The following is a 20,898-nucleotide window of genomic DNA, read 5'->3' on the forward strand; positions in this document are numbered from 1 at the left end:
CAGAGGGGCGAGCTGGACTCTCCCATCTCTCTGGAGGAACTGGAACAGGCCTTAAAAGACGCTAATAATGAGAGGGCTCCGGGCCCTGATGGCCTCCCGAGTAAGATCTATAAAAAAAAAATTCCCTTATTTTACTACCGCAGCTGTTGCGGGTAGTCAAGTCAGCGGTTTTAGAGGGTTCCTTGCCTCGCTCCATGATGGAAACTATAGTTGTACTTATCCCAAAACATGGAAAGGACCCCCTATGTGCGGGCTCCTACAGACTGATATCCCTATTATGTGCAGATGTGAATCTGCTGGCTCGGGTGCTTGCTAACAGGTAAGCGGGGGTTATACTATCTCTGATGCATGGGGATCAGACTGGATTTATGCACGGTAAGTCTACGGTTGATAACATCAGGAGTGTGTATCTAAATTTACAGATGTCTCAGGATGGTGCGGGGGCTCGCTCAGTCTTTTCATTGGACGCTGCCAAAGCATTTGATAGCGTCGAATGGAATTACTTATGGTGTGTAATGAGTGCCATGGGGTTCGGGGATAGGTTCCTCTCCTACGTTAAACTTCTCTTCCAGAGTCCGGTTGCCTGCCTCAGATTTAATGGTACTTTTAGTTTTCGCTATAGCCATGGAACCTCTGGCTTGTCTTTTATGGAGGTCGCCGGACATCTCAGGGTTTAGGTATGGAACTGTAGAAGAAATAGTGGCCCTGTATGCAGATGACATGTTATTGTTTATGGGAGACACGGCACTCTTGCTAGCCCCAGTTATGTCCCTTATTGCGGAATTTGGGCCCTTTTCGGGATTACTTATTAATTGGGACAAGTCGGTTCTGATGCCTCTTGATCCTTTGCCAGATATTCCTCAAATTTCTATTTCAAAGATACAAGTAGTCTCTAGTTTTAAGTACTTAGGGATTTACATTACTCCCTACATACATGACTTTGTCCCTCGCAATCTAATCCCCCCTTCTAGAAAGGAGCTCTCAAAAAGTGTCGGTGTGGTGCAAGCTCCCAATCTCGGTGGTGGGCCATACTAATATAGCCAAAATGGTCCTCATGCCTCAACTATTGTACATACTGCAGAACTCTCCGGTTTGGATTGCGATGGCCCACTTTCAGAGGATTCAACGACTTTTCAGACAATTAGTTTGGGGGGGGGGGGGGGGGGGGGAGAGACTGCCAGAATTAAACTAGAAACGTTACAGAGGGGTAAATCAGTGGGAGGACTTGCTCTACCGAATCCGTGGTTATACTATATTGCATCACAGTTACATCAGGTGAGAGGGTGGGCTGCATTATCTACAATGGGTCCTACAGATCGACTGTTTATGATTAAGCACGGAGGCAGAATACCACTGCACTGCCTAGAGATTGGGGCCCTTACCAGACCTCCGGACTCCTCTCCTACGATTCGTTTACTGTGTAAGCTTTGGGGCCACGCGAAAAAACTGTTCGGTATTACAGGTTATCTTACCTTCACTCCGTTGTGGCATAACCCTGGCTTGCCTGTTTTTAATTCTTACGCTGATGCTGAGTTCTGGGAGAGGAGGGGACTCTGTGAACTGGGTCAATTGGCTGATCAGGGGGTAGTTCGGTCCTTTGAGGACCTACAGGAGGAGTTTGCCCTACCATGCTCCTCCTTTTACCGTTACTTACAGATCCGCCATGCCTATGAGACACAGAATCGGCTGAGACTGTTAACTATACAATCCAATGGGGTCTTGGAATCTATTGTACGGAAGCGAGAATCAGCCGGGGGGCTTTCCTGGCTATATGGGGAGTTGCTTTCCTTTTATCACGAGTGCTTCCCTCTGACGGTTAGGTCCAAATGGGAGGGAGACCTTGGGGTTCTGACTGACAAGGAGTGGAGTATTGTACTGGCGCTTACCCCCGTTCTGTCAGTATCTGAATCTCACCGGTTGTCTCAACTGTTCTTTATACATAGAGTATATAAAACTCCTCTTTTCCTCCATAAGATAGGGGTAAGGTCTGACTCTGCTTGCCCAAGGTGTGGCGAGTTGGAGGCACACCTTGTACATCTGATGTGGACGTGTCCTTGTTTGACTACTTATTGGACTGGAGTGTTGCAGCTCATTAGATCAGTGTATGGAGTAACTATAACTAGGAATCCCAGGGATTGTCTGCTTGGACCGATAGGATGCAGTCGGGAGCCTTCTGTGTTGGAGATGGGGATTCTGAGAATTTTTTATCAGGCCAGGAAGCTGATTTTGGATCAGATCCTCTCCTCCGGCGGTGGCTGATCTCATATCACGAGTAATACATGTGGCTAGGTTAGAAAAAGGAATTTATGTCAAGCGCAAAGTGGAACGGAAATTTTAAGGTATCTGGAGTCCCTGGGTACGGAGATTTGACCCCCCTGTGAGTGCCAATTAAATGGAGAAATGCCTCTGGTATGTAGCTGTGTACTGAATGGACGACTTGTTAGCTATTAATGAGGTGGCTTGTGGATATGCTTGCCCTTCTTATGTGTGTGGAGATTGGAGTTTGTATGACCTGCTGGGTACCGACTGGTGATGTGATTATTCTTGGGTCTGGGGGTGTGAGTTCTCCTTTTCACCTGTATTTTTATTATGGAATTAGGGGAGCCAGAGTGTACTTTTTCTACTATGAACTGAAGAGCTTGTGTGGGGGTAGGTTGAGACTGATTTGTTTTAAGTGGGGGGGTGGGGTGGGGAGTTGTTGGGGACTGTATGTTGATGTTCAACTATGTTTTAAGACAAAACCTTAATAACAATTATCTGATTTTAAAAAAAAAAGTTATTTACAAATCTGTTTAACTTTCTGGCACCAGTTGATTTAAAAAAAAAAAAAAAAAAAAAAAAAATCCAGTTTGCTTTTTTTTTTTTTTTTTTAAAGCACAACAGTAATAGACAAGTATGTTATCATGGGTATAATTTTAATTGTATTGACCCAAAAAATAAAGAACACGTAATTTTTACAGTAAAATTGTACGGCGTGAAAACGAAACCTTCCAAAATTAGCAAAATTGCGGCTTCCTTTTTAACTTCCCACCCATAGTATTTTTTTGGTTGCGCCATACATTTTATCGTAAAGTGAGTGGCATTACAACGGACAACTGGTCGCGCAAAAAACAAGCCTTCATACTAGTCTGTGGATGAAAAGAGTTATGATTTTTTGAAGGCGAGGAGGATGAAAATTGATACCTGCTAAGGAGAGAGGAAGCGAGGACCAGGCATTCAGCCGCTCCACAGTGGAGCACAATAGTGGATCTAAGTTCAAAGACATTTAGTCTAGCAGGGACGTAGTTACTTCTACCCCCAAGTATCTGAAACGGGAAACCATTTGTACCCTGGCCGGAAGATTAAAAGGAAGAGGAACTCCAGACAATGGAGCCATAAATGAGGACTTGGCCCAGTTGACCTGCAAGCCTGAAATTACACTAAAGCGGTCAAGTAGGTCAGTGAGGGACAGGAGAGAGTCCTCAGCATCCGCCAGGTACACCTGCATAAAGGGAAACCTTCTCTACAATAGATCCCCTGGGGATACCACAGATATCAGGTGCCCTACGAACAGCTGCAGCAAAGGGTTCTATTGCCAGCGCAAAGAGAAAAGGAGAGAGTGGGCACCCCTGTCGTATCCCACGACCCAGGCAAAAAGGAAGAGAAACAGTCCTACGGCACGCATTTACACTAATTTGACTATCATAAAGTAAACAAACCCAAGCACAAAAACGAGGACCAAACCCAATAGGGATGTAAGAAAAAATCGATTCTCGCGATAATCGCGATTTTTCATTTGCCGATACAGAATCGATTCAAAATATTTTTGAATCGATTCTTTTAGGGATGTGAAATTTTTATCTGCGGACGCCCGTATCTTACCTGCCAACGAGCCCGCGGAGCTCCGGTACAGGTGTTCGGTCCCCGGGCTGTATTCTTCTTACTTCCTGTTAGTCCGGCACGTCACATGGAGCTTCAGCCTATCACCAGCCGCAGCGATGTCCCGCCTCCGCTGGTGATAGGCTGAAGCTCCATGTGACGTGCCGGACTAACAGGAAGTAAGAAGAATACAGCCCGGGGACCCAACACCTGTACCGGAGCTCCGCGGGCTCGTTGGCAGGTAAGATAAAGTGCGTTTTATTTTATTTTGCAGCCCGGACGGGATAACATGAGAAAAGTGTGCACCGGAGTACTAGATCGCCGCTGTCAAAGCTGACAGCGGCGTCTATTGGGATCTATGAATGCTCCCAGGTGGGCGATATATCGCGATGTATCGTCACCTAGACGGTATCGCGATATATCGGGATATATCGAATCGCCACACTGGTATCGCGATTCGAATCGAATCGCCAAATTCTTGGCGATTCACACCCCTAAAACCCAAACGCCCGCAATACCTCCCAAAGATAGGGCCACTGTACCGAATCAAAGGCCTTATAAATATCCAGGCTGACCACCACACCTGTAGGAAAGCCTTCCCCCCCACTGCTGCTATGTTAAGTTGCAGAAGCTTCACATTAACATCAGTAGCCCTACCCGGCATAAACCCAGTTTGGTCAGGATGAACAACGGGATCAATGACCCAATACAAGCAAGTATCCAATACTCTAGCCAAAATCTTAATATCAACATTCAAAAAGGAAATAGGTCTATAGGAGTCAGGCAGTAACTGATCTTTTCCAGGCTTAGGAAGAACCACAATCAGCGCCTCCTCATAGTCTGGAAGAGCATCAACGTCAGCTATGGAGTGAAACAATTTAAAGGGGTACTCCACCCCTAGACATCTTATCCCCTATCCAAAGGATAGGGGGTAAGATGTTAGATCGCCACAGTCCTGCAGCTGGGGAGCCCCGGGATCCCCGCTGCGGCACTGCGCTATCATTACAGCACAGAGCGAGTTCGCTCTGCACTTAATGACGGGCAATACAGGGGCCGGAGCATCGTTACGTCACTGCTCCGCCCCCTCGTGATGTCACAGCCCGCCCCTTTCAATACAAGTCTATGGGAGGGGGCGTGGCGGTCGTCACGCCCCCTCCTATAGACTTGCATTAAGGGGACGGGCCGTGATGTCATGAGGGGCGGAGCCATGACGTCACGCTGCTCCGTCCCCTGTGTCGCCAGTCATTACGCACAGAGCGAACTCGCTCTGTGCTGTAATGATAGCGGGGATCCCGGGGATCCCCAGCAGCCGGGCCGCGGCGATCTGACATCTTATCCCCTATTCTTTGGATAGGGGATAAGATGTCTAGGGGCGGAGTACCCCTTTAAGAAGTATAGGGCCAATCGTTCCTCATTCATCCTGTGCCAATCACCTATCATCCCATCTAAACCCTGGTTCTTTCCACAAGGAAGATCTCAAATGGCCCATTCCACCTCCTCAACTGAAAAAGGGGCATCAAATGCCTCCGCCTGAGAGCGACTAAGCATAGGAAGGGATAAATCTCAAAGGAACAACAGAATCTACTCTTGACAGGGCTCAGAAGGGGAAGCATACAAAGAGGAGTAAAAGTCCTTTAAAGACAGTGTCAGTCACCACCGCACCATCTCAGCCCCATATATTAGGGATGGTGGCAACAGGGCAACTTGCTCTCGCTAAAACTGCTAGCAGTTTGAAATTGTTGTTGTCCCCAAATCCAATCAAGGCAGCCTCCCTTTCTGCCATGCGCAACTGGACCCTATCCTTCTAAACGACCAGCAGAGACCTCTGAGCCCTGGCCCACGCCCTCTCCTTCTCGGGGGAGGGGTCCCGAACATACGCTGCCTCCAATACACCCACCTTCTGCAACAGCTTAACCTCCGTAGCCAAACTAATTTACCTCTGGCCCGCTACTCCCGCTATAAAGGCACCTCTAACCGTGGCTTTGTATGTGTCCCAATGCACTAAAGGGTCAGGGAAAGAATCATTATGTTCCCAATATTCTGCATGGGCAACCCCCAGAGCGTCCACAACTGCCTCTGCCTGTAACCAGTCGGGATGCATGTGCCAGATATGGGAAGAAGGACAGGGGCCTAGATGAAGGACTACCAGTATAGCTGAGTGGATCTGAAATCCCCCTAGTGGTGTAGGAAATGTCTCTTGCCACCTGAAGAAGGTCCTCAGATGCTAGAGCGAGGTCAATGCGAGAGAACGACCTATGGGTCCTAGAGTAGAAGAAGAAAGATGTATTCGGGTATTTCCACCTCCAGAGGTCTGTCAGGCCAAGCGCCAGTTATGAAACTAGGAAGAGCCAGGGTCTGCAGCGGCAGTGCGATCAAGATCTGGATCAGGAACCACATTGAAATCTATGAAAAGAACAGGATCAGAGGGAAAAGACAACAACTTATTAGTGATGAGTTCAAGCACAGAAACATGAAAAGGAGGGGGCATATAAACAGAGACCAAGACAAAGGAGAAAGAACCCAGATACCGCTAATGGCAGGGATTTAGTTAACACAAACTCCCCTAGCATAATTAGAATAAGAGGCATGATAACACCGTGCTATCCAGGCCCTCTTCAGGGTAAGAACCTTCTGACCCGTAACATGAGTCTCCTGTAGACAAATAATATGAGGAGATTGGCATTTCACAAAGTCGAGACACAAGGCCATTTTCCAACTAACCTAAACTAAAGGCCGAACATTCCAACTAACCACCTTCAGGGTTCTCATCATAACGGAGAACAGAATCTAGAAACGAGCGACCTAAGCAGGGTTGGGACAGAGCAGGGCAGAGCACCGGGACCATACACACCGCACACAACAAAGCAAACAGGGCACAGACACAAAACATATATACAAAATCAACATGACGTAACCAAAACTTCCCCAAGAAAACCCTGTCTAACACTAAACGGGACATAGTAACTTCTATACCTTAACACAGTGCAGACCTAGACCCAAAACTACAACTATTACAGAGCGTCAAAAGAAATCCAAATGAGACTAAACCACCAATACTAGAACGCCACCCCGCCTTTAACTAAAATGGCTGTCAACTAAATAAATACCCCAGGAGACCTAAGGAATACCGGAACTTAAGGAGGCCCTAAGCAAAACTACCTCCCTAATCTCTATCTAAAGACAATCATGGGGAACAGTCTTTTTAGCAATGAAGTTCAGGATAGTTCAATCCGGAGACCTAACAGGGCCACATCCACCCAGTGTTGAAGAGGTGAAGAACTTGGCAGATGCTCCATCCACTACTCTCAGACGAGCTGGATACAACATTGAGTAGCGGTAGCCCTTGGCACGTAACTTCACCCGGACCTCTGTGAACTGCACCCGCTGCTTGCGAAGCTCCACAGAAAAGTCCAGATAAAAGGATACTCTGCTTCCATCACAAATTACTTCTCCCTTAATACATACAGCTCGGAGAATAGCATCTCTGTCCTTTTAAGTGCAAAAGTTTGGCAAGGAAGGGATGTGGAGGAGGCCAAGCCGGAACTCGATGCACTCGCTCAGCCGAGAAATAGGGAGAAAAGATATCTCCATGGAGAATCTCCTTCAATCACGTTTCAAGGAACAACACAGGATCATTCCCTTCTACCTTCTCAGGGAGACCCACGAGGCTGATGTTGTTGCACCTCAGACGGTTTTCCATGTCGTCCATGCGGTTCAGAATCTCCGTAACCTGACGCTACATTGAGTCTACTCGCTCCGGCAGGGGATGCAAGGGGTCCTCCACCGTAGAGACCCTACGCTCCACCTCTTCAGTGCGCTCACAGATCTTTTGGGTCTCATGACGTAGGATAACCAATTCTTGTCGCAGTTCGTCAACTTTGGTCACCATAATAGATTGACAGGAGGTAAAGGCAGCCAAAAGTTCAGTAAACTGCTGGTCCATAGTTGCAGCATCATAGACAGGCCTTTCAGGGAAGTGCTGCTGCGATGATGTCGGAGACCCTTCAAAAATAGACAGCGCAGGATCAGGAGAATCACCCCCAGGAGAGTCCGGAGCCCTGGAGAACCGGCTCTGCGCTTTCACCGCCTGCACAGAGACTCTAGAAGCAAGTGGGGTCTGAGACCCAGGATTTCTTTGAGGGGCCACCATAGCAAGAGGACCCATCATCAGAGGAGGCATCCCCTACAGAGGTCCGCCGAGAGGCCTTGGCATTCAGTTTGGATTTCTTATTCCGTTTATTACCATGAGAGCCACCCATGGCAGACAGGGCCTCACTAAGGCAGGCAGAAAGTCACTAGCCACACAGTCCGCTGATAAAGGAACACAACAGCACTGCAGATATATCCATGGAGCATGCACTGCACAACAAGTGCCAGCAAGGCAAGATGTCTCCCACCAGGGTACAAGCTGTATCAGAAGGTCAGCAGTCAGCCCAGCAATAGACCTAGAGGGATGAGGCCAGGGTGCCAGCATGCACAAAGCTTCAGCTCCCCAGGGAGCAGCAGAGGAGAGGCAGGGTCCGCCCTGCTGCAAGGGATCCAAGGGATAGGCTGCACTCCAAGGCGGGAGTCTCCATAGCAACCAGGCCTACAGTTGGAAGACACGCCCACGAAGGCACGCTATGTTGCTCACAGCCAGAGCAGGCCGAGAAGACAGGAAGCCGAGCGCCCGGGAAGACCACACAGCACAGATCATCCGGGACCAGGAGAAGGCACGCCACCCGACAAGGATCCCAGCCAGTGCTCCGCAGCGCGACCGACCAGGCCGCAGAAGGAGGAAGCCGCCCGTTCCACGACAGCCTCCGGAACCAGACTAGAAGCAGCCCCAGGTGTTCCCCAACTCCAGAGGGACCCAAGAGGAGAAGACCGGCCACTCAGGATAAGTAACAGCAAGGTTACAGAGGAGGGTTAGCGGGAGCTTTCAGCACAGCTCCGGAATCCAGGCCACGCCCCCGGGGATAAGATGTCTGATCGCGGGGGTCCCGCCGCTGGGAACCCCCGTGATCTCGGCTGCGGCACCCTGCTGTCATCACTGCACAGAGCAAAGTCTCTCTGTGCTTAATGACGGGCGATACAAGGGCCGGAGCATCATGACATCACGGCTTCACCCCCTCATGACGTCACGCCCCGCCCCCTTGATGCAAGTCTATGGGAGGGGGTGTGACTGCCACCACCCCCCCTCCCATAGACTTGTATTGAGGGGGCGGGCCGTGAAGTCACAATGCTCCAGCTCCTGTATCGCCTGTCATTACGCACAGAGCGAGTATGCTCTGTGCAGTGAGGACAGGGGGTTCTGCGTCCGAAATCACAGGGGGTCCCCAGCAGCGGGTCCCCCGTGATCAGACATCTTATCCCCTATCCTTTGGATAGGGGTTAAGCTGCCTAGAGGCGGAGTACCCTTTAATGCCTTAGTTAATGGCAAATTTGTGTTGTATTCTTTTTCCTTTTTGATAAAACTAATTAAAAAAACTCAAAACAAAGGAGTTGTGACTGATCAGAAGTGTTTCTTATAATTCACAACTGTGTTTTTAGGATGTGCACTGGAGATATGACATGAAGTATGGATTTTTCCTCATTCCTAGTCTTTTTTTTTTTTCTTTGAAAAAATACTAAACCATCACTACAGACCAGTGTTTCCCAATCTTTTTCGGGTCGGGGCACACCTCGAAAAAAAAAAAAAAAATCTGCGGGGCACCGCTACAGAGGTTGACGAGCAAAAAAAAAAAAAAAAAAAAAAAAAAAAAAAAAAAGGGGGGGGGGGGGGAAATGGTAAAAAATGCAATGCACTATATCTATTTATCAGTGGTATGTAGTTTAAAGTGCTGCTTTATACAGCAACTCACCAATGACGTCTTCTCTAATTTGCAATGTTGCCTTCTCTTCATCTGGTCCGGGCCATCATCACGATTTCTTCCACACACAATTCTTCACCGTTAAACCTGCAAAACAAATCTATTAGGCGCTGAACTTTTTTTAAATGGGTGACAGAGGGGTGTAGAAGAGTGTACATCGGTGACAGAGGGATGTAGAGGGGTGGACATGGGTGACAAAGGGGTTTAGAGGGGTGTAGAGGAGCGTACAGAGGGGTGTACAGGAGCGTACATGGGTGACAGAGGTGTAGAGGAGCGGACAGAGGGGTGTAGAGGAGCGTACAGAGGGGTGTAGAGGAGCGTACATGGGTGACGGGTGTAGAGGAGTGGACAGAGGGGTGTAGAGGAGCGGACAGAGGGGTGTAGAGGAGCGTACATGGGTGACAGGGGTGTAGAGGAGTGTACAGAGGGGTGTAGAGGAGTGGAGAGAGGGGTGTAGAGGAGCGTACATGGGTGACAGGTGTGTAGAGGAGTGGACAGAGGGGTGTAGAGGAGCATACATGGGTGACAGGGGTGTAGAGGAGTGGACAGAGGGGTGTAGAGGAGCGGACAGAGGGGTGTAGAGGAGTGTACATGGGTGACAGGGGTGTAGAGGAGTGGACAGAGGTGTAGAGGAGCAGACAGAGGGGTGTAGAGGAGTGTACAGAGGGGTGTAGAGGAGTGTACAGAGGGGTGTAGAGGAGTGTACATGGGTGACAGGGGTGTAGAGGAGTGGACAGAGGTGTAGAGGAGCAGACAGGGGTGCAGAGGAGCGTACATGGGTGACAGGGGTGTAGAGGAGTGTACAGAGGGGTGTAGAGGAGTGTACATGGGTGACGGGTGTAGAGGAGCAGACAGAGAGGTGCAGAGGAGCTTACATGGGTGACAGGGGTGTAGAGGAGTGTACAGAGGGGTGTAGAGGACTGGAGAGAGGGGTGTAGAGGACAATACATGGGTGACAGGGGTGTAGAGAAGCAGACATGGGTGACAGGGGTATAGAGGAGTGGACAGAGGGGTGTAGAGGAGCGTACATGGGTGACAGGGGTGTAGAGGAGCGTACATGGGTGACAGGGGTGTAGAGGAGTGTACATGGGTGACGGGTGTAGAGGAGCGTACATGGGTGACAGGGGTGTAGAGAAGCAGACATGGGTGACAGGGGTGTAGAGGAGTGGACAGAGGGGTGTAGAGGAGTGTACATGGGTGATGGGTGTAGAGAAGCAGACATGGGTGACAGGGGTGTAGAGGAGTGGTCAGAGGGGTGTAGAGGAGCGTACATGGGTGACAGGGGTGTAGAGGAGTGTACATGGGTGACAGGGGTGTAGAGAAGCAGACATGGGTGACAGGGGTGTAGAGGAGTGTACATGGGTGACGGGTGTAGAGGAGCGTACATGGGTGACAGGGGTGTAGAGGAGTGTACAGAGGGGTGTAGAGGAGCGAACATGGGTGACAGGGGTGTAGAGGAGTGGACAGAGGGGTGTAGAGGAGCGTACATGGGTGACGGGTGTAGAGGAGTGGACAGAGGGGTGCAGAGGAGCGTACATGGGTGACGGGTGTAGAGGAGTGGACAGAGGGGTGCACAGGAGCGTACATGGGTGACGGGTGTAGAGGAGTGGACAGAGGTGTAGAGGAGTGGACAGAGGGGTGCAGAGGAGCGTACATGGGTGACAAGGGTGTAGAGGAGTGTACAGAGGGGTGTACAGGAGCGTACATGGGTGACAGGTGTAGAGGAGTGGACAGGGCGGTGTAGAGGAGTGGACAGAGGGGTGTAGAGGAGCGTACATGGGTGACAGGGGTTTAGAGGAGCGAACAGAGGGGTGTAGAGGAGCGAACATGGGTGACAGGGGTGTAGAGGAGCGTACAGAGGGGTGTAGAGGAGCGTACATGGGTGACAGGGGTGTAGAAGAGTGGACAGAGTGGTGTAGAGGAGCGTACAGAGGGGTATAGAGGAGCGTACATGGGTGACAGGGGTGTAGAGGAGTGTACAGAGGGGTATAGAGGAGCGTACATGGGTGACAGGGGTGCAGAGGAGTGGACAGAGAGGTGCAGAGGAGTGGACAGAGAGGTGCAGAGGAGTGGACAGGGGTCAACAGGAGGGGGAACATGGGTGACAGAGGGATGACAGAAGGGTGGACAGGGGTGGACATGGGTGATGGGGGGTGAACGGGAGTGAAAGGGATGACAGGAGGGGGGACAGGGGTGACAGGAAGGTGGTGGACAGGGGTGACAGGAGGGTGGATGAGGGTGAACATGGGTGACAGGAGGGTGGACGGGAGTGAAAGGGATGACAGGAGGGGGTGAACATGGGTGACAGGAGGGGGTGAACGGGAGTGAAATGGATGACAGGAGGGTGAACATGGGTGACAGGAGGGGGGGCAGACTGGGTGACGGGGGGGTGTGGACATGGGTGACAGGGGGGGTGGACATGGGTGACAGGAGGGTGGATGGGAGTGAAAGGGATGACAGGGGTGACAGGAGGGTGGTGAACAGGGGTGACAGGAGTGTGGTGAACATGGGTGACAGGAGGGGGTGAACATGGGTGACTGGAGGGGGTGAACATGGGTGAGAGGAGGGTGGATGAGAGTGAACACGGGTGACAGGAGGGTGGATGGGAGTGAAAGGGATGACAGAAGGGTGAACATGGGTGACAGGAGGGGGTGAACATGGGTGACAGGAGGGTGGATGAGGGTGAACATGGGTGACAGGAGGGTGGATGGGAGTGAAAGGGATGACAGGAGGGGGGACAGGGGTGACAGGAAGGTGGTGGACAGGGGTGACAGGAGGGTGGATGAGGGTGAACATGGGTGACAGGAGGGTGGACGGGAGTGAAAGGGATGACAGGAGGGGGTGAACATGGGTGACAGGAGGGGGTGAACGGGAGTGAAAGGGATGACAGGAGGGTGAACATGGGTGACAGGAGGGGGGCGGACTGGGTGAAAGGGGGGGGCGGACTGGGTGACGGGGGGTGTGGACATGGGTGACAGGGGGGGTGTGGACATGGGTGACGGGGGGTGGACATGGTTGTGAACAGGGGGGGGTGGTGAACATTTGTGACAGGAGGGTGAACATGGGTGACAAGAGTGTGGATGAGGGTGAACATGGGTGACAGGAGGGTGGATGGGAGTGAAAGGGATGACAGGAGGGTGGTGAACATGGATGACAGGAGGGTGAACATGGGTGACAGGAGGGTGGACGGGGGGGGCGGGAGTGAAAGGGATGACAGGAGGGGGTGAACATGGGTGACAGGAGGGGGTGAACGGGAGTGAAAGGGATTACAGGAGGGTGAACATGGGTGACAGGAGGGGGGCGGACTGGGTGACGGGGGGGTGGACATGGGTGACGGGGGGGGTGGACATGGGTGACGGAGGGGGGGGGGTGGACATGGGTGACGGGGGGGGGGGGGTATACGGTGGACCCGGGTGATGGGGGTGGGGGGGGGTTGGACAGGGTTGAGAAGGGGTAACAGAGCGGTGGAAAGGGTACAGTACCTTAAGCAAGCCGGTCCGCGCAGCTTTGCAGGTCCACGGCAGGCACGGGAGTCCGGCAGGTGAAGATCGTTCCGATCCAGGGACCCATTTTCGGCCCACTGCACCGCAAGGTAGAAGGGGGAGGGGGACGCTGTGTGCGCAGTGCGCACGCAGGCTTCCCTTCCCCCCTGCGCCGACAGTCATAAGCGCGCAGGCCGGGGCGGGATATTTAAAAAAAAAAATCAATTAAAAAATCACGGCAAAATCCCGCGGCACCACGGCCAGTGGCGAATGGCACACACGGTTGGGAATCACTGCTACAGACAGAAATAGCTGATAACAGAATAGGAGTTCATTGTATTCACCTGTACTACAGTCGCTCTCTCCTCATCTTGCTGCCAGGGACAGAATATTGTATTTTCCTGTCCTACAGTCAACTACTCGTTACATTTAAAGGGGTACTCCGACCCCAATACATCTTATCCCCTATCCAAAGGATAGGGGATAAGATGTATGATCGCGGGGGTCCCAAGCCCACCTTTGTGAGCTCTCCGCAGCGCTGGAGGCTCAGAGTGTGAAGCGTGACTACCACAGGGCCGGAGTTTCATGACGTCACGACCCCACCCTGTGTGATGTCAGGTCCCGCCCCCTCAATGCAAGTCTATGGGAGAGGATGTGATGGCCGTCTTGCCCCCTCCCATAGACTTGCATTGAGGGGGCGGGGCGTGATGTCACAATACTCCTGCCCTGTGGTCGCTACGCTTAACAGCTTCTCCAGCGCTGCGGAGAGCTCACAAAGGTGGGTACGGAATGACAGATTGTGGGGGTCCCCAGCGGCGGAACCCCCGCCATCATAACATCTTATCCCCTATCTTTTGGATATGGGACAAGATGTATTAGGGCTGGAGTACCCCTTTAAGAATACCTCAGTAACATGAGTCTTCTTTCTTTTCCAGAATGACTATTCTTCCACCGGTGGAGAAGTTGACACTGTTGTTACAGAGTGTGAAGGATTTCCACTTTCGTTTCCTGGATGAATTTTCCTGAGCTTCACTGAATGTAAACTATCACATTCGCCTTACTGCTTTGGGGACTGGCAGCTTGACAGCAGGAAAAGGTTAAACAATGTTCAGGGTTCATGGATTTAGCACATGTCTTATGTAGAGTTCACAATGTAGAATATCTCCCAGGAAAACTGAACAAACTTACGTGTTACCCAGCTTCTGCTGCTTTACTAGACTGTTACTATTTGGTACGTGCTCTTTTTAGGGCTCGTTTTATGTTTTAGCAAGGCTTTTTCTTTTTTATTCTTTTTATGGTTGTTTAAATAGCTTACAAGGTTCTTGGGCTACACGGCCGTATTTCATATTTATTAGTAATTATTGAAGTTGACTGTTACATTTTGAAGGAGGCAAAAATTAGAAACCAGAATCATTACAATTCCTTAAGCCAGCAAAAATCAGCTTGTACTAGTGCCAGATAATCTGATATTCTAGACTATTAAATGATCATAGAACTAATATAGTATCTTGACACAATCTCCATTACCGTTTCTTTTGCTCAGTATTCTGCTTCCTGCCTTTAAAACCTGTAGCAAATGCAAACAGAGATTTAATTGTCAATAAATAGCCTAGAATTTAACCAGAAAATAATAGGGAGGCATTTACTGGGGAATAGTGTTAAAACTTATTTTAATTTCTGTAAGCAAACATGTCACACAACGGAGTACAGTCCAGACACTGTGGAACAGAGAGGTTACAGCCATTTCACGCTTTTATCATCTGTCGATGCAGCTGTTCTCCACTAATCTTTTTGCTATGTTCCTGTTGATCAGTATAACTGAGTCTAGGTTTCCAATTTTTTTTAGTTTGTGTGTGTGTGTGTGTTTTTTTTTCTTTAACCCCTTAAGGACTGAGCCCTTTTTCACCTTAAGGACTCGGCCATTTTTTGCAATTCTGACCACTGTCACTTTAAACATTAATAACTCTGGAATGCTTTTAGTTATCATTCTGATTCCGAGATTGTTTTTTCGTGACATATTCTACTTTAACTTAGTGGTAAAATTTTGTGGTAACTTGCATCCTTTCTTGGTGAAAAATCCCAAAATTTGATGAAAAATTTGAAAATTTTGCATTTTTCTAACTTTGAAGCTCTCTGCTTGTAAGGAAAATGGATATTCAAAATAATTTTTTTTTTATTCACATATACAATATGTCTACTTTATATTTGCATCATAAAATTGATGAGTTTTTACTTTTGGAAGACACCAGAGGGCTTCAAAGTTCCGCAGCAATTTTCCAATTTTTCACAAAATTTTTAAACTCGCTTTTTTTCAGGGACCAGTTCAGGTTTGAAGTGGATTTGAAGGGTCTTCATATTAGAAATACCCCATAAATGACCCCATTATAAAAACTGCACCCCCGAAAGTATTCAAAATGACATTCAGTAAGCGTTTTAACCCTTTAGGTGTTTCACAGGAATAGCAGCAAAGTGAAGGAGAAAATACACAATCTTCATTTTTTACACTCGCTTGTTCTTGTAGACCCATTTTTTGCATTTTTGCAAGGGGTAAAAAGGAGAAAATTTTTACTTGAATTTGAAACCCAATTTCTCTCGAGTAAGGACATACTTCATATTTCTATGTTAATTGTTCGGCGGGCGCAGTAGAGGGCTCAGAAGGGAAGGAGCGTCAAATGGTTTTTGGGGGGCATGTCACCTTTAGGAAGCCCCTATGGTGCCAGAACTGCAAAAAACCCCACATGGAATACCATTTTGGAAACTAGACCCCTCAGGGAACGTAACAAGGGGTAATGTGAACCTTAATACCCCACAGGTGATTCACGACTTTTGCATATGTAAAAAAAAACAAAACTTTTTTTACCTAAAATGCTTGGTTTCCCTAAAGTTTTACATTTTTAAAAAGGGTAATAGCAGAAAATACACCCCAAAATTTGAAGCCCAATTTCTCCCAATTCAGAAAACACCCCATATGGGGGTGAAAAGTGCTCTGCTGGCGCACTACAGGTCTCAGAATAGAAGGAATCACATTTGGCTTTTTTGAAGGAAATTTTGCTCTGGGGGCATGCCGCATTTAGGAAGCCCCTATGGTGCCAGGACAGCAAAATATAAACACATGGCATACCATTTTGGAAACTAGACCCCTCGGGGAACGTAACAAGGGGTAAAGTGAACCTTAATACCCTACAGGTGTTTCACGACTTTTGCATATGTAAAAAAAAATAAAAAAATGTACCTAAAATGCTTGGTTTCCCAAAAAATTTACATTTATACAAAGGGTTAAAGCAGAAAATACCCCCCAAAATTTGAAGCCCAATTTCTCCCGATTCAGAAAACACCCCATATGGGGGTGAAAAGTGCTCTGCTGGCGCACTACAGGTCTCAGAAGAGAAGGAGTCACATTTGGCTTTTTGAAAGCAAATTTTGCTCTGGGGGCATGCCGCATTTAGGAAGCCCCTATGGTGCCAGGACCGCAAAAAATACCCACATGGCATACCATTTTGGAAACTAGACCCCTCGGGGAACGTAACAAGGGGTTAAGTGAACCTTAATACCCCACAGGCGTTTCACGACTATTGCATATGTAAAAAAAATAAAAATAATTTTACCTAAAATGCTTCTTTTCCAAAAAACTTTACATTTTTAAAAAGGGTAAAAGCAGAAAATACCCCCCAAAATTTGAAGCCCAATTTCTCCCGAGTACGGCGATACCCCATATGTGACCCTTAACTGTTGCCTTGAAATACGACAGGGCTCCAAAATGAGAGCGCCATGCGCATTTGAGGCCTAAATTAGGGATTGCATAGGGGTGGACATAGGGGTATTCTACGCCAGTGATTCCCAAACAGGGGGCCTCCAGCTGTTGCAAAACTCCCAGCATGCCTGGACAGTCAACGGCTGTCCGACAATACTGGGAGTTGTTGTTTTTGCAACAGCTGGAGGCTCCGTTTTGGAAACCATGGCGTACCAGATGTTTTTCATTTTTATTGGGGAGGGGAGGGGGGCTGTGTAGGGGTATGTGTATACGTAGTGTTTTTTACTTTTTATTTTATTTTTTGTGTTAGTGTAGTGTAGTGTTTTTAGGGTACAGTCGCACGGGCGGGGGTTCACAGTAGTTTCTCGCTGGCAGTTTGAGCTGTTGCAGAAAATTTGCTGCAGCTCAAACTTGCAGCCCGATACCTACTGTAATCCTCCGCCCATGTGAGTGTACCCTGTACGTTCACATTGGGGGGGACATCCAGCTGTTGCAAAACTAAAACTCCCAGCATGCGCTGACAGACTGTACATGCTGAGAGTTTTAGTTTTGCAACAGCTGTAGGCACACTGGTTATGTATCACGGAGTTTGTGACCTTACTCAGTGTTTCAAAACCAGTGTGCCTCCAGCTGTTGCAAAACTACAACTCCCAGCATGTACGGTGCATGGTGTAAGGTGACTGCTGGGAGTTGTAGTTTGCAACTGCTGGAGGCACACCGGTCGTGAAACACTGAGTTAGGTAAAAAAAAAAACTCTAAGTTTCACAACCAGTGTGCCTTCAGCTGTTGCAAAACTACAACTCTCAGCAGTCAGCGACAGCAAACGGGCATGCTGGGAGTTGTAGTTATGCAACCAGCAGATGCACCACTACAACTCCCAGCATGCACTTTAGCTGTTTGTGCAAGCTGGGAGTTGTAGTTGTACAACAGTTGAAGGTACACTTTTCCATAGAAATAATGTGCCTCCAGCTGTTGCAAAACCATAAGTCCCAGCATGCCCATAAGGGAATGCTGGGAGTTGTGGTGGTCTGCCTCCTGCTGTTGCATAACTACAGCTCCCAGCATGCCCTTTTTGTATGCTGGGAGCTGTTGCTAAGCAACAGCAGGAGGCTGTCACTCACCTCCTGCTGTTGCTTCATCGCTGGACTGTCCCTCGCCGCCGCCGTCGCTCCTGGGGCCCCGATCCCAACATGGACGCCGGGGATCGGGGTCCCCAGCACCCGGGGTCGTCTTCCCGCACCCGCTCACGTCCTCCGGAAGAGGGGCGGAGCGGGTGCGGGAGTGACGCCCGCAGCAGGCGCCCTGATTGGTCGGCCGGTAATCCGGCCGACGAATCAGGGCGATCGTGAGGTGGCATCAGTGCCACCTCACCCCTGCAGGCTCTGGCTGTTCGGGGCCGTCAGAGACGGCCCCGAACAGCCAGTAATTCCGGGTCATCGGGTCACTGGAGACCCGATTGACCCGGAATCGCCGCAGATCGCTGGACTGAATTGTCCAGCGATCTGCGGCGATCGCCGACATGGGGGGGCATAATGACCCCCCTGGGCGATATGCCAGGATGCCTGCTGAACGATTTCAGCAGGCATCCGGCTCCGGTCCCCAACCGGCTAGCGGTGGGGGCCGGAATTCCCACGGGCGTATGGATACGCCCTGCGTCCTTAAGGACTCGGGATGCAGGGCGTATCCATACGCCCTGCGTCCTTAAGAGGTTAACCTGAGGAAAAAAAGCCCACAAAAAATGCCCTGTCACTTTGACCCCCAATCCCCCCCAAGATGGTGTTGTAATGGGTCTTAGTCTTCTCTGTTTTGTTTTCTTTTTCATTTTGAATTTTTCCCTTGTATTTCTCATGACAAGTTATGTGATTCTTTCATCAGGCGATTTTTATTGAAAAATTGGTGGGTAAACACCAATGCTAAATCCACATAGCATTTGTGATGTCTTTTGTTTTGCCTTCCATAGACTTCTTAAAAATTAAAAATGCTATTCTGGAAACTTACACTGACCCAAAATCAGAAGTGAAATATCAAATGGGTTTGGTGTTTTTATTATTCCTGATTGACTTCTAGTTACCATCTGGCGGCGGCATTTTTACCACAAAAGATGTTTTGCTGAAAAAAGTGGAACCCTAGCCTGATGTAAAGCTGATCACCAAAAGACTACCTTGTGAAAACGATATATGTGACATCTGATGGAAAACTGCTGTCTCAAATAGACAGGGTCTCTAGCGTTGTTCCCTTTACAAAGTTTTATAATATTTACATGATGTAATATATCCTGTGGGTAAAGCTTTTCGATTAAGTCCTATTATCCAGCAATAGAATTTATGCCCTCTTTTGGGATCCTAAAGGCTATGATCCCATATTTTTGGACGAGATCCTACACTGTGGAGTGTTCCTAGGCTACAGCTGACTGAAAGGAAGGATATAGCATGTATAATACCTGTATGTACAACTGATTAATTCAGTTCTGAGTCCAGAGGGAAATAAAAAATCTGAATCTGCTTCCACCTATCTGTGTTGTTATCCTTTTTTTTATTATTATTATTAGACTATATAGCAAGGTTCCACTACTGGCACAAATTCATTTGAAAGCTTCAGCTTGCAGCTAGTGTACCTCCTGCAGCCTGCATTGCATACATGTACCACAGGTTGATGACCACTGACCTAAAACATTTGCTCTTTATCCCCTTAAGGAAGAAGCCCATTTTGACCTTTAGGACGCAGCCGTTTTTTGCAAATCTGACCACTGTCACTTTAAGCATTAATAACTCTGGTATGCTTTAACTTGTGAATTTGATTCTGAGATTAGTTTTTTGTGACATATTCTACTTTGCTAGTGGAACATTTTTGTCGATAACGTGCATCATTTCTTGGTGGAAAAAAATCTAAAATTTCATGAAAAATTTAAAAATTTAGCATTTTTCGAACTTTGAAGCCCTCTGCTTGTAAGGAAAGTGGACATTCCAAATAAATGATATGTTGATTCACATATACAATATGTCTTGTTTGTTTTTGCATCATAAAGTTGACATGTTTTTACTTTAAGACATTATAGACCTTTTTAGTTTAGCAGTAATTTTCCAATTTTTCATGAAAATTTCAAAATCAGATTTTTTTCAGGGACTAGTTCAGTTTTGAAGTGAATTTTTGTTAGAAATATCCTATAATGGACCCCATTATGAAAACTGCACCCCTTATGGTATTCAAAATGACATTCAGAAAGTTTAACCCTTTAGGTGTTTCACAGGAATAGCAGCAAAGTGGAGGAGAAAATTAAAAATCTTTTTTTTTACACCAATATGTTCTTGTAAACCCATTTAAATTCATTTTACAAGGGGTAATAGGTAAAAATGTCCCCCAAAATATGTAACCCTATTTCTCTTGAGTAAGGAAATACCTCATATGTGGATGTAAAGTGCTCTGTGGGTGCACTAGAGGGCTCAGAAGGGAAGGAGCGACAATGGGATTTTGGAGAGCAAATTTTGCTGAAATGGTTTTTGGGCATGTCTCATTTAGGAAGCTCCCATGGTGCCAGAACAGGAAAAAAAAAACACGTGGCACACTATTTTGGAAACTACACCCCTCAAGGAACGTAACAAGGGGTATAGTGAGCCTTAACACCCCACAGGTGTTTGACGAATTTTCACTATAGTTGGACGTGAAAATGAAAATGTAAATTTTTTTCACCAAAATGCTGGTGTTATCCCAAATTTTTCATTTTTACAAGGGGTAATAGGAGAAAAAGCCCCCCAAAATGTGTAACACAATTTCTTCTGTGTATGGAAATACCCCATATGTGCATGTAGAGTGCTCTGTGGGCAAACTACAATGCTCAGAAGAGGAGTGCCATTGGGCTTTTGGAAATAGAATTGGGTTGGAATAGAAGTCAGGGGCCTTGTGCGTTTACAAAGCCCCAGTGCTACCAGAACAGCGGAAACCCCCCACCCATGTGACC

General features: G+C 48.2%; 1 protein-coding gene across 1 annotated transcript in view; it reads left to right on the forward strand.

The window, feature by feature from the left end:
- The window catches only part of GPT2 (glutamic--pyruvic transaminase 2), a 107,047-nt gene extending 91,957 nt beyond the window's left edge, over positions 1–15,090 (forward strand). Inside the window, exon 11 of the mRNA XM_056525715.1 lies at positions 14,128–15,090. Coding sequence (XP_056381690.1) covers positions 14,128–14,218 — 91 coding nt within the window. The 3' untranslated portion in view covers positions 14,219–15,090. The remainder of the gene's footprint in view (positions 1–14,127) is intronic.
- The last annotated feature ends 5,808 nt before the right edge of the window (positions 15,091–20,898 follow it).

Source organism: Hyla sarda, chromosome 6 (genome assembly GCF_029499605.1).
Source record: "Hyla sarda isolate aHylSar1 chromosome 6, aHylSar1.hap1, whole genome shotgun sequence".
NCBI classification, from domain to species: Eukaryota; Metazoa; Chordata; class Amphibia; order Anura; family Hylidae; genus Hyla; species Hyla sarda.